This window comes from Phlebotomus papatasi, chromosome 1 (assembly GCF_024763615.1).
Source record: "Phlebotomus papatasi isolate M1 chromosome 1, Ppap_2.1, whole genome shotgun sequence".
NCBI lineage: Eukaryota > Metazoa > Arthropoda > Insecta > Diptera > Psychodidae > Phlebotomus > Phlebotomus papatasi.
The window spans coordinates 28,594,449-28,621,149 of NC_077222.1; the positions used below are offsets into that span (position 1 = coordinate 28,594,449).

Genomic DNA, 26,701 nt, shown 5'->3' on the forward strand with positions numbered 1-26,701 from the left:
AGGTCACGTCCCTTTCATGAGATATTAATAACGAATCCAAATATGATATTTTCAATTTTAAGTGTACTATTACTACAATACTTCAAATTTTACACAGGATATATTTACTTCGGCGTTCTTGTCATTATATTTGAATTATTCAAATAGATCCTTTACTGAAATATTTTAGGAAAATAATTATAAGTTAAATAAATTAGGGGAGACCGGGGAGATTTGGGACACTTTTTTTTTGTTTTGACTTTGAGACAGTATTCCAAAAAAATCACGATAATGTATTACAATTTCATGCGGTCTATAGGATACTTATGATGGGTATTGACTTTAAAAAAAGTACTCTATAGAACTTGGAAAACAGCTGAATTTTCTTGGAGAAGATAAAACATTGATAAACAACAGGAGATGTTTGGGACGCATTTTTTCTCGCATAATTTGCATATTTGGAGCATGGTAATGTGGGAATTGGATGAAAAATAGTAGTCCAGTTTGAAATAATATTATTCACATTCGATTGTTCATAGGAAGCAGACGTTGAAGTTACATTCTTTGCAATTAAATCATTTATTAAATAAAAGGAAGAGTCTTTTCCTTCAATATCCTCCTTTTTGAATCCTACATGGGGGCTCGTCCGGGAAGGAGAGGAAATATTGATGGGAAAGACGAAGAACATTGAACATTGAAGAAGCTGACGAAAAACGTTGTAAGAAGAATTGAAGACGAAAGACGGTGCAAAAAGCACAAATAAGTGTTTTAGTGAATAAAAAACCCAAAAACGACGAAGGACGAAAGACGGCAACGGCGCAAAGTTGCATAAGACGACGGCAATAGTTGCATAAGACGAGAGCAACCATTGCATAACGACGAAGGACGGCAATTGTTGCATAACGACGAAGGACGGCAATTGTTGCATAACGACGAAGGACGGCAATTGTTGCATAACGACGAAGGACGGCAACACTGCAAAAGACGACGAAAATGGCATCTGTTGAAGAATTGCTGGAGAATTTCACCAAGAAGGGCTTGATGACGGAGTGCGCAAAGAGGAATTTGGATTGTGAAGGCACTAAAGAGGAGCTAGCACAGCGTATTGTGCAATTTGATGAGGATGCAAATGGAACGCAAAGTGAGAGTACAAGTGGTTCCAGAACCGATGTTGATGATGTTCCAGCAACAACTATTCCCAATGTTCTTGCTTCAAACGATTACAGGATGTTCAGCTTGAGGGACGTAGAAGATTCTCTCGAGAAATTTGGGGCAGAAGAATCGCAGGACATTGAGGTGTGGTTGGAGGAATTTGAAGACACCGCAATGACGCTTGGATGGAACGACATCCAAAAATTAATGTATTGCAAAAAATTGTTGACAGGCACTGCTCGTAAATTCATTTTTGCAACAACGGGCATCAAGGATTGGAAGACTTTGAGAGATGCCCTGAGAACGGAGTTTGCCCAAAAATTAAGTTCTCTCGATGTGCATAGACGCATGACAAATCGTAAGAAAAAAGCCGATGAAAAGTTCTTAGATTTTGTCTATGAAATGCAGAGATTGGGCAGGATGGGTAACCTTGACGAAGCAACTATATGCGAGTATATTTGCGATGGCATTGATGACAATATCCGGAGCAAAGCTCAACTTTACGGAGCAAAGACAGTTGAAGAACTGAAGTTTCGTATCGAAGTATATGAAAAGCTGCAGCTGAAACTCAAAGACGCTGAGAAAAAGGATGATAATCCTAAGAATGTTGCTAGAAGATCTCAGAACTCACGAGGAGAAACCCAAAAAACGATTATTTGTTACAATTGTGGGGATGCTGGTCACAAATCCATGGAATGTCCGAATAAAGAGAGAGGACCAAAATGTTTTAAGTGCAATGGATTTGGTCATACGTCCAGCGATTGCAAGACGAAGTCGAAAGTTTCAGAATTCAAGAGTAATAATGAAGCGAAGGTCAATATGATCAACATCATTCAATCAACTAATGACGAGCTTGATATTTTGATGATTAAGATTGGAGATAAAGAGTTTTGTGGGATCATTGACAGCTACAGTGATCTATCTCTGATCAATGAAGATACGTACGAGTCAATTAAAGATAAGTGTGAAGATCACCAATTATCATTTCAAAGAATTCGTGGTTTTGGTGGTGCAATTATCCAGGCTTTGGCAAAAACTACAATGAATATTGAAGTTGATGGCGCGAAGTATCGGATGGAATGCCATGTTGTACCCAAAGAAGTGATGGAGACTACTTGGTTGATTGGCAGAAATTTCCTTAAGACTGTACATTACACAATAGTGCCTGGTAAAGTGACGATTCGACGACGTGATCAATGTTATAAGAGTGAAAACAAGATGATCCATGTTGATGCGATGTCCCGTGCCAATATGACGATGATGACAAGCGCTGAAGATGTCACTTCCAAGATAAGGACTACTAAGAGACAGAAACATGAGATTGAGTATGAAGCATGGAAATTCAGGAAGATTAAGCGTATCAAGCGAGATCGTGAGGAACATGAAGCAATTGAGAAGGAACGTCAGAAAGTGAATCATATGAAAAATATGACACAGGTGGAACGCAAACAGGAATTACGAATGAATCCATGCCAAGTAACCAATAAAATTGTGGAAATACTGGAAGAAGATTTTGACGAAGAGAGATGTGGATTACAAGATTTGGCAAGACAAAATATTTCCAAAATTCAAGATGAGAATAAGCGCTCGTATGATCTTCGAAGCAGAAGGGCCAATGACTATCGGATTGGCGATTTGGTCGCCATCAGGGAGACAGAATTTGATGTTGGCTACAAAGTGAGAAAAAAAATTTGTCGGACCCAACGAAGTAATAGAAATACTACCTCATAAGCGCTACAAGGTGAAGAAGATGGGAACTGAAGAGGGACCCAAACAGACCATATGACGGCCGCCGACTTAATGAAATACTGGCAAGGAAGTTGTCCAGGGGGAAACTTGATGTCAGGAAGGGCCGTGTGGGAATTGGATGAAAAATAGTAGTCCAGTTTGAAATAATATTATTCACATTCGATTGTTCATAGGAAGCAGACGTTGAAGTTACATTCTTTGCAATTAAATCATTTATTAAATAAAAGGAAGAGTCTTTTCCTTCAATATCCTCCTTTTTGAATCCTACAGTAATTAATTTTAAATACTGGATTAAAAATATTTCTAACAGAAATAAAAATGTTTGATCTTTCATTTCATACTTAGAAATTAATATCAATCTTATTTGTACAATAGAGCCATTTTTTGTCAATCACTTATTTAATGTATTTTCTTCTTATTTACTGACCTAGATTTCTTTGCTTTTTTATTCTAAATATTGGAATCATCATCATCAATTCCTTAGGCGAGTAGATTCTTTTGACATCTTTTTGAACTCATTGGCGGATTCCTGTTTGATTTTACTATAACTGCATAGTATAATTGTTTTCAAAAAATCGAAAATCGGCCCTAAAAACCGTAATTCTCAATATTTCTGGATGAAATTCACAAAGAATACTTGAAATGGTCCTACCAATTGATTTCCATTGCGGAATTTGCAAAATCTCGACAAAAAATTTTTTGACCAAAAAAATCGATAGGCTAACAGTTTTTTCAAAAAATCGAAAATCGGCCCTAAAAACCGTAATTCTCAATATTTCTGGATGAAATTCACAAAGAATACTTGAAATGGTCCTACCAATTGATTTCCATTGCGGAATTTGCAAAATCTCGACAAAAAATTTTTTGACCAAAAAAATCGATAGGCTAACAGTTTTTTCAAAAAATCGAAAATCGGCCCTAAAAACCGTAATTCTCAATATTTCTGGATGAAATTCACAAAGAATACTTGAAATGGTCCTACCAATTGATTTCCATTGCGGAATTTGCAAAATCTCGACAAAAAAAATTTTTGATCAAAAAAATCGATAGGCTAACCCCTTACAGTTTTTTCAAAAAATCGAAAATCGGCCCTAAAAACCGTAATTCTCAATATTTCTGGATGAAATTCACAAAGAATACTTGAAATGGTCCTACCAATTGATTTCCATTGCGGAATTTGCAAAATCTCGACAAAAAAAATTTTTGATCAAAAAAATCGATAGGCTAACCCCTTACAGTTTTTTCAAAAAATCGAAAATCGGCCCTAAAAACCGTAATTCTCAATATTTCTGGATGAAATTCACAAAGAATACTTGAAATGGTCCTTACAGTTTTTTCAAAAAATCGAAAATCGGCCCTAAAAACCGTAATTCTCAATATTTCTGGATGAAATTCACAAAGAATACTTGAAATGGTCCTACCAATTGATTTCCATTGCGGAATTTGCAAAATCTCGACAAAAAATTTTTTGACCAAAAAAATCGATAGGCTAACAGTTTTTTCAAAAAATCGAAAATCGGCCCTAAAAACCGTAATTCTCAATATTTCTGGATGAAATTCACAAAGAATACTTGAAATGGTCCTACCAATTGATTTCCACTGCGGAATTTGCAAAATCTCGACAAAAAAATTTTGATCAAAAAAATCGATAGGCTAACCCCTTACAGTTTTTTCAAAAAATCGAAAATCGGCCCTAAAAACCGTAATTCTCAATATTTCTGGATGAAATTCACAAAGAATACTTGAAATGGTCCTACCAATTGATTTCCATTGCGGAATTTGCAAAATCTCGACAAAAAAATTTTGATCAAAAAAATCGATAGGCTAACCCCTTACAGTTTTTTCAAAAAATCGAAAATCGGCCCTAAAAACCGTAATTCTCAATATTTCTGGATGAAATTCACAAAGAATACTTGAAATGGTCCTACCAATTGATTTCCATTGCGGAATTTGCAAAATCTCGACAAAAAAATTTTGATCAAAAAAATCGATAGGCTAACCCCTTACAGTTTTTTCAAAAAATCGAAAATCGGCCCTAAAAACCGTAATTCTCAATATTTCTGGATGAAATTCACAAAGAATACTTGAAATGGTCCTACCAATTGATTTCCATTGCGGAATTTGCAAAATCTCGACAAAAAATTTTTTGATCAAAAAAATCGATAGGCTTTTCAGTTTTTTCAAAAAATCGAAAATCGGCCCTAAAAACCGTAATTCTCAATATTTCTGGATGAAATTCACAAAGAATACTTGAAATGGTCCTACCAATTGATTTCCATTGCGGAATTTGCAAAATCTCGACAAAAAATTTTTTGACCAAAAAAATCGATAGGCTAACCCCTTACAGTTTTTTCAAAAAATCGAAAATCGGCCCTAAAAACCGTAATTCTCAATATTTCTGGATGAAATTCACAAAGAATACTTGAAATGGTCCTTACTGTTTTTTCAAAAAATCGAAAATCGGCCCTAAAAACCGTAATTCTCAATATTTCTGGATGAAATTCACAAAGAATACTTGAAATGGTCCTACCAATTGATTTCCATTGCGGAATTTGCAAAATCTCGACAAAAAAAATTTTTGATCAAAAAAATCGATAGGCTAACCCCTTACAGTTTTTTCAAAAAATCGAAAATCGGCCCTAAAAACCGTAATTCTCAATATTTCTGGATGAAATTCACAAAGAATACTTGAAATGGTCCTTACAGTTTTTTCAAAAAATCGAAAATCGGCCCTAAAAACCGTAATTCTCAATATTTCTGGATGAAATTCACAAAGAATACTTGAAATGGTCCTACCAATTGATTTCCATTGCGGAATTTGCAAAATCTCGACAAAAAATTTTTTGACCAAAAAAATCGATAGGCTAACAGTTTTTTCAAAAAATCGAAAATCGGCCCTAAAAACCGTAATTCTCAATATTTCTGGATGAAATTCACAAAGAATACTTGAAATGGTCCTACCAATTGATTTCCACTGCGGAATTTGCAAAATCTCGACAAAAAAATTTTGATCAAAAAAATCGATAGGCTAACCCCTTACAGTTTTTTCAAAAAATCGAAAATCGGCCCTAAAAACCGTAATTCTCAATATTTCTGGATGAAATTCACAAAGAATACTTGAAATGGTCCTACCAATTGATTTCCATTGCGGAATTTGCAAAATCTCGACAAAAAAATTTTGATCAAAAAAATCGATAGGCTAACCCCTTACAGTTTTTTCAAAAAATCGAAAATCGGCCCTAAAAACCGTAATTCTCAATATTTCTGGATGAAATTCACAAAGAATACTTGAAATGGTCCTACCAATTGATTTCCATTGCGGAATTTGCAAAATCTCGACAAAAAAATTTTGATCAAAAAAATCGATAGGCTAACCCCTTACAGTTTTTTCAAAAAATCGAAAATCGGCCCTAAAAACCGTAATTCTCAATATTTCTGGATGAAATTCACAAAGAATACTTGAAATGGTCCTACCAATTGATTTCCATTGCGGAATTTGCAAAATCTCGACAAAAAATTTTTTGATCAAAAAAATCGATAGGCTTTTCAGTTTTTTCAAAAAATCGAAAATCGGCCCTAAAAACCGTAATTCTCAATATTTCTGGATGAAATTCACAAAGAATACTTGAAATGGTCCTACCAATTGATTTCCATTGCGGAATTTGCAAAATCTCGACAAAAAATTTTTTGACCAAAAAAATCGATAGGCTAACCCCTTACAGTTTTTTCAAAAAATCGAAAATCGGCCCTAAAAACCGTAATTCTCAATATTTCTGGATGAAATTCACAAAGAATACTTGAAATGGTCCTTACTGTTTTTTCAAAAAATCGAAAATCGGCCCTAAAAACCGTAATTCTCAATATTTCTGGATGAAATTCACAAAGAATACTTGAAATGGTCCTACCAATTGATTTCCATTGCGGAATTTGCAAAATCTCGACAAAAAATTTTTTGATCAAAAAAATCGATAGGCTTTTCAGTTTTTTCAAAAAATCGAAAATCGGCCCTAAAAACCGTAATTCTCAATATTTCTGGATGAAATTCACAAAGAATACTTGAAATGGTCCTACCAATTGATTTCCATTGCGGAATTTGCAAAATCTCGACAAAAAATTTTTTGATCAAAAAAATCGATAGGCTTTTCAGTTTTTTCAAAAAATCGAAAATCGGCCCTAAAAACCGTAATTCTCAATATTTCTGGATGAAATTCACAAAGAATACTTGAAATGGTCCTACCAATTGATTTCCATTGCGGAATTTGCAAAATCTCGACAAAAAATTTTTTGACCAAAAAAATCGATAGGCTAACCCCTTACAGTTTTTTCAAAAAATCGAAAATCGGCCCTAAAAACCGTAATTCTCAATATTTCTGGATGAAATTCACAAAGAATACTTGAAATGGTCCTTACAGTTTTTTCAAAAAATCGAAAATCGGCCCTAAAAACCGTAATTCTCAATATTTCTGGATGAAATTCACAAAGAATACTTGAAATGGTCCTTACAGTTTTTTCAAAAAATCGAAAATCGGCCCTAAAAACCGTAATTCTCAATATTTCTGGATGAAATTCACAAAGAATACTTGAAATGGTCCTACCAATTGATTTCCATTGCGGAATTTGCAAAATCTCGACAAAAAATTTTTTGATCAAAAAAATCGATAGGCTTTTCAGTTTTTTCAAAAAATCGAAAATCGGCCCTAAAAACCGTAATTCTCAATATTTCTGGATGAAATTCACAAAGAATACTTGAAATGGTCCTACCAATTGATTTCCATTGCGGAATTTGCAAAATCTCGACAAAAAATTTTTTGATCAAAAAAATCGATAGGCTTTTCAGTTTTTTCAATAAATCGAAAATCGGCCCTAAAAACCGTAATTCTCAATATTTCTGGATGAAATTCACAAAGAATACTTGAAATGGTCCTACCAATTGATTTCCATTGCGGAATTTGCAAAATCTCGACAAAAAATTTTTTGACCAAAAAAATCGATAGGCTAACAGTTTTTTCAAAAAATCGAAAATCGGCCCTAAAAACCGTAATTCTCAATATTTCTGGATGAAATTCACAAAGAATACTTGAAATGGTCCTACCAATTGATTTCCATTGCGGAATTTGCAAAATCTCGACAAAAAAATTTTGATCAAAAAAATCGATAGGCTAACCCCTTACAGTTTTTTCAAAAAATCGAAAATCGGCCCTAAAAACCGTAATTCTCAATATTTCTGGATGAAATTCACAAAGAATACTTGAAATGGTCCTACCAATTGATTTCCATTGCGGAATTTGCAAAATCTCGACAAAAAAATTTTGATCAAAAAAATCGATAGGCTAACCCCTTACAGTTTTTTCAAAAAATCGAAAATCGGCCCTAAAAACCGTAATTCTCAATATTTCTGGATGAAATTCACAAAGAATACTTGAAATGGTCCTACCAATTGATTTCCATTGCGGAATTTGCAAAATCTCGACAAAAAATTTTTTGACCAAAAAAATCGATAGGCTAACAGTTTTTTCAAAAAATCGAAAATCGGCCCTAAAAACCGTAATTCTCAATATTTCTGGATGAAATTCACAAAGAATACTTGAAATGGTCCTACCAATTGATTTCCATTGCGGAATTTGCAAAATCTCGACAAAAAATTTTTTGACCAAAAAAATCGATAAGCTAACAGTTTTTTCAAAAAATCGAAAATCGGCCCTAAAAACCGTAATTCTCAATATTTCTGGATGAAATTCACAAAGAATACTTGAAATGGTCCTACCAATTGATTTCCATTGCGGAATTTGCAAAATCTCGACAAAAAAATTTTGATCAAAAAAATCGATAGGCTAACCCCTTACAGTTTTTTCAAAAAATCGAAAATCGGCCCTAAAAACCGTAATTCTCAATATTTCTGGATGAAATTCACAAAGAATACTTGAAATGGTCCTACCAATTGATTTCCATTGCGGAATTTGCAAAATCTCGACAAAAAAATTTTGATCAAAAAAATCGATAGGCTAACCCCTTACAGTTTTTTCAAAAAATCGAAAATCGGCCCTAAAAACCGTAATTCTCAATATTTCTGGATGAAATTCACAAAGAATACTTGAAATGGTCCTACCAATTGATTTCCATTGCGGAATTTGCAAAATCTCGACAAAAAAATTTTGATCAAAAAAATCGATAGGCTAACCCCTTACAGTTTTTTCAAAAAATCGAAAATCGGCCCTAAAAACCGTAATTCTCAATATTTCTGGATGAAATTCACAAAGAATACTTGAAATGGTCCTACCAATTGATTTCCATTGCGGAATTTGCAAAATCTCGACAAAAAATTTTTTGACCAAAAAAATCGATAGGCTAACAGTTTTTTCAAAAAATCGAAAATCGGCCCTAAAAACCGTAATTCTCAATATTTCTGGATGAAATTCACAAAGAATACTTGAAATGGTCCTACCAATTGATTTCCATTGCGGAATTTGCAAAATCTCGACAAAAAAATTTTGATCAAAAAAATCGATAGGCTAACCCCTTACAGTTTTTTCAAAAAATCGAAAATCGGCCCTAAAAACCGTAATTCTCAATATTTCTGGATGAAATTCACAAAGAATACTTGAAATGGTCCTACCAATTGATTTCCATTGCGGAATTTGCAAAATCTCGACAAAAAAATTTTGATCAAAAAAATCGATAGGCTAACCCCTTACAGTTTTTTCAAAAAATCGAAAATCGGCCCTAAAAACCGTAATTCTCAATATTTCTGGATGAAATTCACAAAGAATACTTGAAATGGTCCTACCAATTGATTTCCATTGCGGAATTTGCAAAATCTCGACAAAAAATTTTTTGATCAAAAAAATCGATAGGCTTTTCAGTTTTTTCAAAAAATCGAAAATCGGCCCTAAAAACCGTAATTCTCAATATTTCTGGATGAAATTCACAAAGAATACTTGAAATGGTCCTACCAATTGATTTCCATTGCGGAATTTGCAAAATCTCGACAAAAAATTTTTTGACCAAAAAAATCGATAGGCTAACAGTTTTTTCAAAAAATCGAAAATCGGCCCTAAAAACCGTAATTCTCAATATTTCTGGATGAAATTCACAAAGAATACTTGAAATGGTCCTACCAATTGATTTCCATTGCGGAATTTGCAAAATCTCGACAAAAAAATTTTGATCAAAAAAATCGATAGGCTAACCCCTTACAGTTTTTTCAAAAAATCGAAAATCGGCCCTAAAAACCGTAATTCTCAATATTTCTGGATGAAATTCACAAAGAATACTTGAAATGGTCCTACCAATTGATTTCCATTGCGGAATTTGCAAAATCTCGACAAAAAAATTTTGATCAAAAAAATCGATAGGCTAACCCCTTACAGTTTTTTCAAAAAATCGAAAATCGGCCCTAAAAACCGTAATTCTCAATATTTCTGGATGAAATTCACAAAGAATACTTGAAATGGTCCTACCAATTGATTTCCATTGCGGAATTTGCAAAATCTCGACAAAAAAATTTTGATCAAAAAAATCGATAGGCTAACCCCTTACAGTTTTTTCAAAAAATCGAAAATCGGCCCTAAAAACCGTAATTCTCAATATTTCTGGATGAAATTCACAAAGAATACTTGAAATGGTCCTACCAATTGATTTCCATTGCGGAATTTGCAAAATCTCGACAAAAAATTTTTTGACCAAAAAAATCGATAGGCTAACCCCTTACAGTTTTTTCAAAAAATCGAAAATCGGCCCTAAAAACCGTAATTCTCAATATTTCTGGATGAAATTCACAAAGAATACTTGAAATGGTCCTTACTGTTTTTTCAAAAAATCGAAAATCGGCCCTAAAAACCGTAATTCTCAATATTTCTGGATGAAATTCACAAAGAATACTTGAAATGGTCCTACCAATTGATTTCCATTGCGGAATTTGCAAAATCTCGACAAAAAATTTTTTGATCAAAAAAATCGATAGGCTTTTCAGTTTTTTCAAAAAATCGAAAATCGGCCCTAAAAACCGTAATTCTCAATATTTCTGGATGAAATTCACAAAGAATACTTGAAATGGTCCTACCAATTGATTTCCATTGCGGAATTTGCAAAATCTCGACAAAAAATTTTTTGATCAAAAAAATCGATAGGCTTTTCAGTTTTTTCAAAAAATCGAAAATCGGCCCTAAAAACCGTAATTCTCAATATTTCTGGATGAAATTCACAAAGAATACTTGAAATGGTCCTACCAATTGATTTCCATTGCGGAATTTGCAAAATCTCGACAAAAAATTTTTTGACCAAAAAAATCGATAGGCTAACCCCTTACAGTTTTTTCAAAAAATCGAAAATCGGCCCTAAAAACCGTAATTCTCAATATTTCTGGATGAAATTCACAAAGAATACTTGAAATGGTCCTTACAGTTTTTTCAAAAAATCGAAAATCGGCCCTAAAAACCGTAATTCTCAATATTTCTGGATGAAATTCACAAAGAATACTTGAAATGGTCCTTACAGTTTTTTCAAAAAATCGAAAATCGGCCCTAAAAACCGTAATTCTCAATATTTCTGGATGAAATTCACAAAGAATACTTCAAATGGTCCTACCAATTGATTTCCATTGCGGAATTTGCAAAATCTCGACAAAAAATTTTTTGATCAAAAAAATCGATAGGCTTTTCAGTTTTTTCAAAAAATCGAAAATCGGCCCTAAAAACCGTAATTCTCAATATTTCTGGATGAAATTCACAAAGAATACTTGAAATGGTCCTACCAATTGATTTCCATTGCGGAATTTGCAAAATCTCGACAAAAAATTTTTTGATCAAAAAAATCGATAGGCTTTTCAGTTTTTTCAATAAATCGAAAATCGGCCCTAAAAACCGTAATTCTCAATATTTCTGGATGAAATTCACAAAGAATACTTGAAATGGTCCTACCAATTGATTTCCATTGCGGAATTTGCAAAATCTCGACAAAAAATTTTTTGACCAAAAAAATCGATAGGCTAACAGTTTTTTCAAAAAATCGAAAATCGGCCCTAAAAACCGTAATTCTCAATATTTCTGGATGAAATTCACAAAGAATACTTGAAATGGTCCTACCAATTGATTTCCATTGCGGAATTTGCAAAATCTCGACAAAAAAATTTTGATCAAAAAAATCGATAGGCTAACCCCTTACAGTTTTTTCAAAAAATCGAAAATCGGCCCTAAAAACCGTAATTCTCAATATTTCTGGATGAAATTCACAAAGAATACTTGAAATGGTCCTACCAATTGATTTCCATTGCGGAATTTGCAAAATCTCGACAAAAAAATTTTGATCAAAAAAATCGATAGGCTAACCCCTTACAGTTTTTTCAAAAAATCGAAAATCGGCCCTAAAAACCGTAATTCTCAATATTTCTGGATGAAATTCACAAAGAATACTTGAAATGGTCCTACCAATTGATTTCCATTGCGGAATTTGCAAAATCTCGACAAAAAAATTTTGATCAAAAAAATCGATAGGCTAACCCCTTACAGTTTTTTCAAAAAATCGAAAATCGGCCCTAAAAACCGTAATTCTCAATATTTCTGGATGAAATTCACAAAGAATACTTGAAATGGTCCTACCAATTGATTTCCATTGCGGAATTTGCAAAATCTCGACAAAAAATTTTTTGACCAAAAAAATCGATAGGCTAACAGTTTTTTCAAAAAATCGAAAATCGGCCCTAAAAACCGTAATTCTCAATATTTCTGGATGAAATTCACAAAGAATACTTGAAATGGTCCTACCAATTGATTTCCATTGCGGAATTTGCAAAATCTCGACAAAAAATTTTTTGACCAAAAAAATCGATAGCCTAACAGTTTTTTCAAAAAATCGAAAATCGGCCCTAAAAACCGTAATTCTCAATATTTCTGGATGAAATTCACAAAGAATACTTGAAATGGTCCTACCAATTGATTTCCATTGCGGAATTTGCAAAATCTCGACAAAAAATTTTTTGACCAAAAAAATCGATAGGCTAACAGTTTTTTCAAAAAATCGAAAATCGGCCCTAAAAACCGTAATTCTCAATATTTCTGGATGAAATTCACAAAGAATACTTGAAATGGTCCTACCAATTGATTTCCATTGCGGAATTTGCAAAATCTCGACAAAAAAATTTTTGATCAAAAAAATCGATAGGCTAACCCCTTACAGTTTTTTCAAAAAATCGAAAATCGGCCCTAAAAACCGTAATTCTCAATATTTCTGGATGAAATTCACAAAGAATACTTGAAATGGTCCTACCAATTGATTTCCATTGCGGAATTTGCAAAATCTCGACAAAAAAATTTTGATCAAAAAAATCGATAGGCTAACCCCTTACAGTTTTTTCAAAAAATCGAAAATCGGCCCTAAAAACCGTAATTCTCAATATTTCTGGATGAAATTCACAAAGAATACTTGAAATGGTCCTACCAATTGATTTCCATTGCGGAATTTGCAAAATCTCGACAAAAAATTTTTTGACCAAAAAAATCGATAGGCTAACAGTTTTTTCAAAAAATCGAAAATCGGCCCTAAAAACCGTAATTCTCAATATTTCTGGATGAAATTCACAAAGAATACTTGAAATGGTCCTACCAATTGATTTCCATTGCGGAATTTGCAAAATCTCGACAAAAAATTTTTTGACCAAAAAAATCGATAGGCTAACAGTTTTTTCAAAAAATCGAAAATCGGCCCTAAAAACCGTAATTCTCAATATTTCTGGATGAAATTCACAAAGAATACTTGAAATGGTCCTACCAATTGATTTCCATTGCGGAATTTGCAAAATCTCGACAAAAAATTTTTTGACCAAAAAAATCGATAGGCTAACAGTTTTTTCAAAAAATCGAAAATCGGCCCTAAAAACCGTAATTCTCAATATTTCTGGATGAAATTCACAAAGAATACTTGAAATGGTCCTACCAATTGATTTCCATTGCGGAATTTGCAAAATCTCGACAAAAAAATTTTGATCAAAAAAATCGATAGGCTAACCCCTTACAGTTTTTTCAAAAAATCGAAAATCGGCCCTAAAAACCGTAATTCTCAATATTTCTGGATGAAATTCACAAAGAATACTTGAAATGGTCCTACCAATTGATTTCCATTGCGGAATTTGCAAAATCTCGACAAAAAATTTTTTGACCAAAAAAATCGATAGCCTAACAGTTTTTTCAAAAAATCGAAAATCGGCCCTAAAAACCGTAATTCTCAATATTTCTGGATGAAATTCACAAAGAATACTTGAAATGGTCCTACCAATTGATTTCCATTGCGGAATTTGCAAAATCTCGACAAAAAATTTTTTGACCAAAAAAATCGATAGGCTAACAGTTTTCTCAAAAAATCGAAAATCGGCCCTAAAAACCGTAATTCTCAATATTTCTGGATGAAATTCACAAAGAATACTTGAAATGGTCCTACCAATTGATTTCCATTGCGGAATTTGCAAAATCTCGACAAAAAAATTTTGATAAAAAAAATCGATAGGCTAACCCCTTACAGTTTTTTCAAAAAATCGAAAATCGGCCCTAAAAACCGTAATTCTCAATATTTCTGGATGAAATTCACAAAGAATACTTGAAATGGTCCTACCAATTGATTTCCATTGCGGAATTTGCAAAATCTCGACAAAAAATTTTTTGACCAAAAAAATCGATAGGCTAACAGTTTTTTCAAAAAATCGAAAATCGGCCCTAAAAACCGTAATTCTCAATATTTCTGGATGAAATTCACAAAGAATACTTGAAATGGTCCTACCAATTGATTTCCATTGCGGAATTTGCAAAATCTCGACAAAAAATTTTTTGACCAAAAAAATCGATAGGCTAACAGTTTTTTCAAAAAATCGAAAATCGGCCCTAAAAACCGTAATTCTCAATATTTCTGGATGAAATTCACAAAGAATACTTGAAATGGTCCTACCAATTGATTTCCATTGCGGAATTTGCAAAATCTCGACAAAAAATTTTTTGACCAAAAAAATCGATAGGCTAACAGTTTTTTCAAAAAATCGAAAATCGGCCCTAAAAACCGTAATTCTCAATATTTCTGGATGAAATTCACAAAGAATACTTGAAATGGTCCTACCAATTGATTTCCATTGCGGAATTTGCAAAATCTCGACAAAAAAATTTTGATCAAAAAAATCGATAGGCTAACCCCTTACAGTTTTTTCAAAAAATCGAAAATCGGCCCTAAAAACCGTAATTCTCAATATTTCTGGATGAAATTCACAAAGAATACTTGAAATGGTCCTACCAATTGATTTCCATTGCGGAATTTGCAAAATCTCGACAAAAAAATTTTGATCAAAAAAATCGATAGGCTGACCCCTTACAGTTTTTTCAAAAAATCGAAAATCGGCCCTAAAAACCGTAATTCTCAATATTTCTGGATGAAATTCACAAAGAATACTTGAAATGGTCCTACCAATTGATTTCCATTGCGGAATTTGCAAAATCTCGACAAAAAAATTTTGATCAAAAAAATCGATAGGCTAACCCCTTACAGTTTTTTCAAAAAATCGAAAATCGGCCCTAAAAACCGTAATTCTCAATATTTCTGGATGAAATTCACAAAGAATACTTGAAATGGTCCTACCAATTGATTTCCATTGCGGAATTTGCAAAATCTCGACAAAAAAATTTTGATCAAAAAAATCGATAGGCTAACCCCTTACAGTTTTTTCAAAAAATCGAAAATCGGCCCTAAAAACCGTAATTCTCAATATTTCTGGATGAAATTCACAAAGAATACTTGAAATGGTCCTACCAATTGATTTCCATTGCGGAATTTGCAAAATCTCGACAAAAAAATTTTGATCAAAAAAATCGATAGGCTAACCCCTTACAGTTTTTTCAAAAAATCGAAAATCGGCCCTAAAAACCGTAATTCTCAATATTTCTGGATGAAATTCACAAAGAATACTTGAAATGGTCCTACCAATTGATTTCCATTGCGGAATTTGCAAAATCTCGACAAAAAATTTTTTGACCAAAAAAATCGATAGGCTAACAGTTTTTTCAAAAAATCGAAAATCGGCCCTAAAAACCGTAATTCTCAATATTTCTGGATGAAATTCACAAAGAATACTTGAAATGGTCCTACCAATTTATTTCCATTGCGGAATTTGCAAAATCTCGACAAAAAAATTTTGATCAAAAAAATCGATAGGCTAACCCCTTACAGTTTTTTCAAAAAATCGAAAATCGGCCCTAAAAACCGTAATTCTCAATATTTCTGGATGAAATTCACAAAGAATACTTGAAATGGTCCTACCAATTGATTTCCATTGCGGAATTTGCAAAATCTCGACAAAAAATTTTGATCAAAAAAATCGATAGGCTAACCCCTTACAGTTTTTTCAAAAAATCGAAAATCGGCCCTAAAAACCGTAATTCTCAATATTTCTGGATGAAATTCACAAAGAATACTTGAAATGGTCCTACCAATTGATTTCCATTGCGGAATTTGCAAAATCTCGACAAAAAAATTTTTATCAAAAAAATCGATTGGCTAACCCCTTACAGTTTTTTCAAAAAATCGAAAATCGGCCCTAAAAACCGTAATTCTCAATATTTCTGGATGAAATTCACAAAGAATACTTGAAATGGTCCTACCAATTGATTTCCATTGCGGAATTTGCAAAATCTCGACAAAAAATTTTTTGATCAAAAAAATCGATAGGCTACACAGTTTTTTCAAAAAATCGAAAATCGGCCCTAAAAACCGTAATTCTCAATATTTCTGGATGAAATTCACAAAGAATACTTGAAATGGTCCTACCAATTGATTTCCATTGCGGAATTTGCAAAATCTCGACAAAAAATTTTTTGACCAAAAAAATCGATAGGCTAACCCCTTACAGTTTTTTCAAAAAATCGAAAATCGGCCCTAAAAACCGTAATTCTCAATATTTCTGGATGAAATTCACAAAGAATACTTGAAATGGTCCTACCAATTGATTTCCATTGCGGAATTTGCAAAATCTCGACAAAAAAATTTTGATCAAAAAAATCGATAGGCTAACCCCTTACAGTTTTTTCAAAAAATCGAAAATCGGCCCTAAAAACCGTAATTCTCAATATTTCTGGATGAAATTCACAAAGAATACTTGAAATGGTCCTACCAATTGATTTCCATTGCGGAATTTGCAAAATCTCGACAAAAAAATTTTGATCAAAAAAATCGATAGGCTAACCTTGAAATGGTCCTAAAAATTGCGGAATTTTTCGACAAAAAATGATCCTTAACCCCTTAACAGTTTTTTCAAAAAATCGAAAATCGGCCCTAAAAACCGTAATTCTCAATATTTCTGGATGAAATTCACAAAGAATACTTGAAATGGTCCTACCAATTGATTTCCATTGCGGAATTTGCAAAATCTCGACAAAAAATTTTTTGACCAAAAAAATCGATAGGCTAACCCCTTACAGTTTTTTCAAAAAATCGAAAATCGGCCCTAAAAACCGTAATTCTCAATATTTCTGGATGAAATTCACAAAGAATACTTGAAATGGTCCTACCAATTGATTTCCATTGCGGAATTTGCAAAATCTCGACAAAAAAATTTTGATCAAAAAAATCGATAGGCTAACCCCTTACAGTTTTTTCAAAAAATCGAAAATCGGCCCTAAAAACCGTAATTCTCAATATTTCTGGATGAAATTCACAAAGAATACTTGAAATGGTCCTACCAATTGATTTCCATTGCGGAATTTGCAAAATCTCGACAAAAAAATTTTGATCAAAAAAATCGATAGGCTAACCCCTTACAGTTTTTTCAAAAAATCGAAAATCGGCCCTAAAAACCGTAATTCTCAATATTTCTGGATGAAATTCACAAAGAATACTTGAAATGGTCCTACCAATTGATTTCCATTGCGGAATTTGCAAAATCTCGACAAAAAATTTTTTGACCAAAAAAATCGATAGGCTTCTTACAGTTTTTTCAAAAAATCGAAAATCGGCCCTAAAAACCGTAATTCTCAATATTTCTGGATGAAATTCACAAAGAATACTTGAAATGGTCCTACCAATTGATTTCCATTGCGGAATTTGCAAAATCTCGACAAAAAAATTTTGATCAAAAAAATCGATAGGCTAACCCCTTACAGTTTTTTCAAAAAATCGAAAATCGGCCCTAAAAACCGTAATTCTCAATATTTCTGGATGAAATTCACAAAGAATACTTGAAATGGTCCTACCAATTGATTTCCATTGCGGAATTTGCAAAATCTCGACAAAAAAATTTTGATCAAAAAAATCGATAGGCTAACCCCTTACAGTTTTTTCAAAAAATCGAAAATCGGCCCTAAAAACCGTAATTCTCAATATTTCTGGATGAAATTCACAAAGAATACTTGAAATGGTCCTACCAATTGATTTCCATTGCGGAATTTGCAAAATCTCGACAAAAAAATTTTGATCAAAAAAATCGATAGGCTAACCCCTTACAGTTTTTTCAAAAAATCGAAAATCGGCCCTAAAAACCGTAATTCTCAATATTTCTGGATGAAATTCACAAAGAATACTTGAAATGGTCCTACCAATTGATTTCCATTGCGGAATTTGCAAAATCTCGACAAAAAATTTTTTGACCAAAAAAATCGATAGGCTAACAGTTTTTTCAAAAAATCGAAAATCGGCCCTAAAAACCGTAATTCTCAATATTTCTGGATGAAATTCACAAAGAATACTTGAAATGGTCCTACCAATTGATTTCCATTGCGGAATTTGCAAAATCTCGACAAAAAAATTTTGATCAAAAAAATCGATAGGCTAACCCCTTACAGTTTTTTCAAAAAATCGAAAATCGGCCCTAAAAACCGTAATTCTCAATATTTCTGGATGAAATTCACAAAGAATACTTGAAATGGTCCTACCAATTGATTTCCATTGCGGAATTTGCAAAATCTCGACAAAAAAATTTTGATCAAAAAAATCGATAGGCTAACCCCTTACAGTTTTTTCAAAAAATCGAAAATCGGCCCTAAAAACCGTAATTCTCAATATTTCTGGATGAAATTCACAAAGAATACTTGAAATGGTCCTACCAATTGATTTCCATTGCGGAATTTGCAAAATCTCGACAAAAAAATTTTGATCAAAAAAATCGATAGGCTAACCCCTTACAGTTTTTTCAAAAAATCGAAAATCGGCCCTAAAAACCGTAATTCTCAATATTTGAAAAAATAAATTTCTTCGATTTAAATTTATATGGTATTTTTTTGCACTCGCTACCGTTATGCTAAATATTTAAAAAGTGAAAGTGAGAAGTTTTTCCGTATTATAGAATACCTTTCCGTATGGAGGGATAAACATACTAAATTTTTGTTTAAATAATTTTTTTCCTCGGAGCACTGTGAGCTAAGTCCGAGATCAGTTTAGAAATTGGCTTCAAATAGCTCCATATAAAAAGGCCAACTTGCCAGGCGCTTGGATAGAAAGGTTTTGATTATTATATAGCTGATATAAAACACAAAGAGGAAAACTGAGACGTCAAAATATACAATTTTTATCAATTTAAAAAAAAGTTCATAGAATTTAAGCGCCTAGATAAATTCATAATGTTCATGGATTACAAAAAAGACGAGTGGCTTTTTTTATATTTAAATCATCCGATATTCTGCTTAATATGGATAGAATCAAAGAAATAAGGTAAAAAGCCAATAAGAAGACTTTGAGAATTGGTTTCCTATTAGAAAACTTTATCTCTTAAATTAAGAGTTAATTTTAAGAAGGGAAAGCCCAATTCGACTCTGTACTCACACACTCACACTTTCACGTGCTGCAGCTGTCAGGAGAAAAAATCATTTAAATCGCGACTCCGCGCAAAAACAGAAATTACCAGTGAAAATAGTGGTGAAAATCTTCAGAAATGGCTTTTGTCAATAGATTAATGCTTCGTCCTCTGTATCAGGTGAGAATTCTGTGCAAAATCGTGTGTCTTTTGGAAAAATACGCTAAATAGGTTTATGTAAGAGTTTAAGGTTATACTGCAAGGTTGTTCTCACAGATTTTTTTCTTGTTCTCTTTGGATTTTTCTAGGCCTCAAGAGCTATTCATACAACAACTGCAGCTGCCAACGTGAGTACTGATTGTGCCATATCGTCAGCTTCTGAATCACTAGAAAATTAATTGCATTTCCAGGCGACTCCAGTGGCCAAACCGGAGGGGCGCATAAAATGCACCATGATCCCTGGAGACGGAGTCGGACCGGAATTGATGTATTCCGTCCAGGAGGTGTTCAAGGCAGCCGATGTGCCAGTGGACTTTGAGACCTTCTTCCTGTCTGAGGTCAATCCTCTGCTGAGTGCTCCGTTGGAGAATGTAACGGGGTCAATTAGTAAGAACAAGATCTGCCTGAAGGGAATCCTGGGAACGCCAGATTACAGCCGAACTGGCGAGCTGCAGACGCTCAACATGAAACTCCGCAATGACCTAGATCTCTATGCCAATGTTGTTCACGTGAAGAGTCTCCCAGGAGTCCAGAGCCGACACCAAAATATCGACTGCACAATTATCCGGGAGCAGACTGAGGGAGAGTATTCAGCTCTGGAACATGAATCTGTTCCTGGAGTTGTGGAATGTCTCAAGATTATCACAGCAAAGAAATCTCTGAGAATTGCAAAGTTCGCCTTTGACTATGCCACAAAGAACAATCGCAAGAAGGTCACTTGCGTCCACAAGGCGAACATCATGAAGCTGGGCGATGGACTTTTCCTCAGGAGCTGCGAGGAAATGTCCAAGCTCTACCCTAGGATTCAGTTTGAGAAGATGATTGTGGACAATACAACGATGCAAATGGTCTCAAATCCTCATCAGTTCGACGTGATGGTCACTCCGAATCTCTACGGAAACATCCTGGACAATATCGCGTCTGGACTCGTGGGAGGAGCTGGAGTTGTAGCCGGAGCTTCCTATTCAGCTGAACATGTTGTCTTTGAGCCGGTAAGTCAACTTAAAGGTGCAAGCATATTGACCGTCAAAATGTCTCCTTCGATTTTTTCATTTCCCCAAATTTCAAAAATCGGCCTTGATTTTTAAAAACAAAAATTAACTCGAGATTAGGAAAATTACTAAATTTTTCTAATACAAAATATTATTAAAAAAAACAAATTTTTAATTTTTAAAAATTAGATTCCAAAAATTTTCAAAAATTTTTGGTCTGATTTGGACAAATTTGATTATGAAAGATTCAAGAATTATCTACAGCTTTTCCTAAAGTTTCAAGTTCGTAATCGAATGATTGCGAATCATTTTCGATTCTGTCAGACCGATTTTGATAAGACAAGATAGAAATAATAGATGTGAATATTTCTATTTCATAAAATTGACTACAACTTTTAAGGTAACCTAACCTAAAAAAATCTTTGATTTCAGGACATATAATCAAAAATCGATTAAAATTAATTTCCTAATATTGTGATGATCGTTTTGTGATTTTTGCGAATATCGCAGATACGTTTAACGCGAATATTTTGGGAAAATCATGAAACCAGTAAGGGAATTCTGTAATTTTCGTGGCATTGTCACGCGTGAGTTCGAAAAATGACAATATCAATCGAGCTTTTTTGTCCGAAAATGCAATTCATTGATTTTTTAATGAAATTCCTTGATGATTTTATGAAAATGAAAATACAGTGCATCTTGGTTAATTTGTTCAATAAAATTCATTGTCATTTGAAATGCCAGAAAATGGAGGAGGCAATGTCACGGCTACAAAATCGCATTTTCGAAAAAGCTCTCCAAAGATTCTAACCCAATTTGTCATATGACATTTCCAAAGCGTTACAGAATTCCCGAAATTACACAATGAGCCTAAACACAAGTAGATTTTGATTCTCCAATAGTGTCTTGGATAGAAGGTAAATGGAACTTTATTTGCACAAAAAGTCGTTAATGATCGAAGAATTCAAATTCAATTTCGAATTTTCTTACTAAATTTTCGAACAAAGTGGGGAAAATTTATCAAATATCACACTAAAAAGCTGGCAAAAGGGTTACTCAGTGATAATGGAGTGATTAAATACTGGGGCAAGAAAAGTAAACGTCGTTGTTCTGTTTTTATCCTCACAACAATGTGAAGACCGTGACAGGATGTAACTTCCGCCACCTTGCGAAAGTATTAAGAAGTAAGAAAGTCTCTTTTGGATCTTCAAATAGATTTTCGAATTTTTCAAGATCTACTTCTGTACGGAAAGATTCTGGATTTTCTACTCTGGATTTTAATTTATTCGGGATTTGCGCTATCCAGGATTTAGGCCTATTCTGAATTTTGGTCCATTTGGGATTTTGGTTTATTCCGAATTTTGACTATTAGGGATTTTGGATCCTTCAGGATATTGACTCATTTGAGATTTTGGATATTCAGACTTTTGTCGAGATTTCGGCTTATACTGGGTTTTGTTTTGGCCCATTCCGGATTTTGGCCCACAAAGAATCTTAGCTATTCGGGATCTTGGTCCATTAGGAATTTTGACTATTCGGGTTTTTGACTTTTCGGAATTTTACCTATTTCGGATTTTCATTTTTCGGAATTGTGGCTTATTTGGGATTTTGGGTCACTCTGGATTTTGGCCAATTCGGGATTTTAGCTTATTTAAGACTTTAGCTATTCCTCATTTTGGCCTTGCAGAATTTCAGCTTTTCAAGATTTCAGACTGTTCGAGATTTTGGTTTTTTATCCTATAATACTCGTCCATTCGTTATTTTGACTTTTTTGGGATTGTAGCTTATTCAGGATATTGGCTCACTGGGGATTTTTTTGGCTATTCCGGATTTTGGCTTTTCAGAATTTTGGTTCATTCGGGACTTCGGCTTATTAGAGTCTTTGGTTTTCTTAGGATTTTCGTTCATTCGAGATTTTGGCTCGTCGGGATTTTGGCTTTTTGGGAATTTAGCTAATTCGGGATTTTGGCTTATTTAAGACTTTAGCTATTCCTTTTCTTTTTGGAGTTTTGGATTTTCAGGACTTTGTCAATTCAGGATTTGGATTATTTGAGATTATCACTTATACATGATTTTGGGGGTTGCGGATTTTGGCTATTCGGGTTTTTGACCCATTCGGGATTTTGGCTTTTTGGGTTTTTACCTATTTCGCATTTTGGTTATTCAGAATTGTGGCGTATTTGTGTTTTTGGGTCATGCCAGATTTTAGCTATTCAGGATTTTAGTTATTCTCAATTTTGGCTTTCGGAATTTCAGGGGTTTGGTTTTGTAAGAGTTTGGCTTTTCAGGATTTTTCTTATTTGGGATTTTAGATTATTCGTAATTTTCGCTTAGGGGGAAATGTGGTGGCACCTTTGAAATTGGGATTTTCAACCTATTGTTAAATAAAATTGAGCCTTATCGTGATATAATTTAGCTGCACAAACAGATTGAGAAACTAAATTATATCACGATAATGATCAATTTATTAAAAAATAGGTGAAAAATCCCAATTTCAAAGGTGCCCCACTTCCCTCTATTCGAGATTTTGGTTTTCTTGGGATTTTCGTTTATTCGGGATTTTGGATTATTCCGGGTTTTGGCTTTTCAGAGTTTTTGAGATTTTGGTCCTTAAGAATTTTGATTGATCCATTCAGAATTCTGGATATTTGTGTAGTAACGAAGTAAAAAAGTTCTGAGGGACCCACAAGGAATTCCAAAAAAGATACGCGGAACTCAAGAAGTAAATAAAAGCCTATACCATCAAGTACTAGTGCTTGCAGTTACTGCAAAGGGAAATAATGAGGAAGGCAACAGCGGGAAAGCCTTCTGAAGAAGTTGCAGCCATCCAGGCTAAATACAAAGGAATTCTGCACTTCTATGGGAAGTTAATCCTGAAAGATTAAATACAGGAAGAATAAAAAAATATCGATCTATACGGAATGTTTTTTGGAATTTTCGTTTACTCGGGATTTTAGCTATTCCGAGGTTTAGCTTTTTAGGATTTTGGCTTATTTGGGACTTTGGCCCATTCAGAATTTAGGTTTTTTCGAAATTTTGGTTTTATTGGGATTTTCGTTCATTCAGGTTTTTGGTATTTCGGGATTTTGGCTTTTCAGGAATTTGACTTATTCGAGGTTTTAGCCTATTCGGAATTTTTGGTTCTTTCAGGATTTTGGCTTTCGAAAATCCCGAAATGTGTTTTTTTTACAAATTAGATTGAGTATTGAATGGCTATCAGTTTTTTTCACTCCATGATTTGTTTTCCGAACATTTCGAAATCGAATAAAGTGTTATACACAATGTAAATTTCTCTTAATAATTTTTAATTAAACTGATTAAAAAATAAGAGAAAATTTTGCATTGTTATAAGAATTTGGACTTTACAAATTAAAATTTCAGTTGCATTCCTAATCTTCGACGGTCGATATGTCTGCGCCTTAATAACTGTGCAAGTTGTCCTTTTACTTTGCAGCATTGCAATTCCTTTTTTTTTAAAATTATTTTAGGGTGCACGACACACCTTTTCAGAAGCCGTGGGCAAGAATGTGGCTAATCCAACAGCCATGCTCCTCTGCGCCACCAAAATGCTTCGACATGTGAATCTTCAGCCTTACAGTGATCTTATTTTGAATGCAGTAGGGTCCGTGTTGAAGGCCGGAAAGGTTCGCACTAAAGATTTAGGAGGACAGTCTACAACAAATGAATTCACTTTCGCCGTAATTGCAAATCTGGGCTAAAGGTCAACTGAAGATCAACTCCAGGTACTTAAGAGATAATACCAAAAGTGAAAGTAATATTTATAATCTCCATTTGTTGATAAATGGTCGAATAATATTTATTTAATTGTTGACGATTCACCAAGAGTATTGAGTTGTACTGTTACCGCATTATTTCAGAATGATGATTGCTACAGGAACATTAAATGGTAAATAAATCACTCGACGATGTTTTAAAAACCTCAGTTAATTCAGTTGTTTTTATTTGGTACGAAATGGGTTAAAGAGTTTCATTAAAACAGGTTGAAGCAAAAAAATAATAAACTGTAGAATTTAATTTTGACGACGAATTTCTTTTCCTAAAAATGCAACATATCTTTCGCAAATTAAAAGAAGAAAAAATCCGAATATTAAGATGATGAGCCAAAAATGTTTTTGTTAATATTTATGGGAGGTTATTATTAAATTTTTGGCACAGTTTTTGTGAAAGATCTTAGAATACAAGATTAGAAAGCCAACAGGTGGATGTTGAATAAAATTTGGGTCGAAGGCTTGCAAAATCTTCAGAGGTCATTTCCAGTGGTCATAGTTTTCTTCCAAAATCCAAAAGTGAAAGTAAACAAAGTAAAACGGATTTATGCGAAATAAATAATTGAGATAATTGCATGCAGGATTGCTAAATATGAAAACATTTCCAAATTTAACGTTTCTAAAAATAGTTTTGCATGTTTTGTCCGGTACGGAGTATGTTTTTGTGGTAAATCTCTTTCTCTTATTTCTTGTTTTTGTCATCAAATTTCAAAGTTTGTTTTATTGCAAGGGAATCTTGCAATAATCTTTCACTGTAATGTGTAAAAAAAATTTGATAATGGCTTAGATGAAAGAAAGGAGCTTTCATCTTAATTGAAGTGCAAATAAATTATGAATAATAAAATAAGATAAACAAGGGGCGAGTCATGTGGATAAATCCATGGCAGATGTCCAAAAATATTTTAGGAAATTCGAGAAATTCAAGCAAATCTTCAAATTCGAGAATCTCGCAAAAAAATTCACAAAAAGTTTTCGAAAACACGAAGATCCATAAAATATTGAGAAATTCGGAAAGAATATCACTATTAAGGAGAAACATAAAAAGTTAATGAATAAATTGAAGAAAAGTTTTGCGAAACGTGAGAATCACAAAAAAGATAGAAGGAATCTTAGATATTATCAATAAGCCAAATAAATCTAAGAAATTGACCTAACACAAAAACACAGAATAGGGTAATTGCTTATAATTTTGGACAGTCTGCTTATAAGCATCGAATTTCCAAGTTTGAAGTGAGATATTTTCGATACTAATTGACTTTTTTTGTTACTCTCTTTTCAGAGGGGTTGTTTAGAAACTTGGCAAGCTATTTATCGTCTTATTTTTATTAAAATTAGTTTTAATACGTTTAAAAATGAATTGATATGTAGAGGTGACTTTGGCTCTTATTTTGGACAACTTGTTTATTAATTTGTCCAACTTGGCTGTAAATTTGGACAGCTAATCCGCCTCAACAGGATGCCCATTGTTCTTCATTTGATGAACCAATCTTACCAAGTCCTCTTCCTGTTCATGTAAGGGAAACGTAGAGTATCACAGAAGCCCGGAAACTTTCCATTTCATTCATTAAAGTGAGTTGACTTCGATACTCCAAGTACGTGCGGATTCGCTCAATCCCTGACCTTTCCGGGAGCCTTTCAGGGCATTTCTCGCTACATCTCTTTCGTAGAGATGATGCTCCTTTGTTTCTCCTGGCATTTGTCCAACCTAGTCATCACAAAAGCTAAAACTTCACGAAATTTCGTGAGAAAAACACCTGTCCAAAATAAGAGCCATCACCTCACTGGTGAATGCTTAGAAAATTTCTCATTTTTCACACGAAAAACGTAATTCCCAAGGCAAATCTCACTTCAGATCAAATGTACAAATCACCATTAACGTGAATCAACACAATATTCAATGAATATTCAATAATATCACTCAAAAAACCGAAGAAACATTGTTAGTAGTTCACCACAGCTAAATAAGACTGAAGTAAACACGAAGTTCTGTCATATTTCTCGTAAGCAATTGCTCACACTGAATTTTCAACAAAGCAATTTTAACTCAAATCATATTCAAAATTTAACGTATTTAG

General features: G+C 33.4%; 1 protein-coding gene across 1 annotated transcript; it reads left to right on the forward strand.

Moving 5' to 3' along the window:
- The first annotated feature begins 19,655 nt into the window (after positions 1–19,655).
- LOC129799572 (isocitrate dehydrogenase [NAD] subunit beta, mitochondrial) lies at positions 19,656–24,786 on the forward strand. The gene is made up of 4 exons (XM_055843594.1): positions 19,656–19,807; positions 19,936–19,974; positions 20,038–20,838; positions 24,327–24,786. Exons 1-4 carry the CDS (start codon positions 19,766–19,768, stop codon positions 24,555–24,557), a joined length of 1,113 nt encoding a protein of 370 aa, XP_055699569.1. The 5' UTR covers positions 19,656–19,765; the 3' UTR covers positions 24,558–24,786.
- The last annotated feature ends 1,915 nt before the right edge of the window (positions 24,787–26,701 follow it).

Bases quoted from the DNA above. Each gene is read 5' to 3' on its own strand.
- LOC129799572 (XM_055843594.1), top strand. From the start codon at position 19,766: ATGGCTTTTGTCAATAGATTAATGCTTCGTCCTCTGTATCAG. The intron at 19,808-19,935 runs GTGAGAATTCTG...GGATTTTTCTAG, and splicing joins TGCTTCGTCCTCTGTATCAG to GCCTCAAGAGCTATTCATAC. The intron at 20,839-24,326 runs GTAAGTCAACTT...AAATTATTTTAG, and splicing joins AACATGTTGTCTTTGAGCCG to GGTGCACGACACACCTTTTC.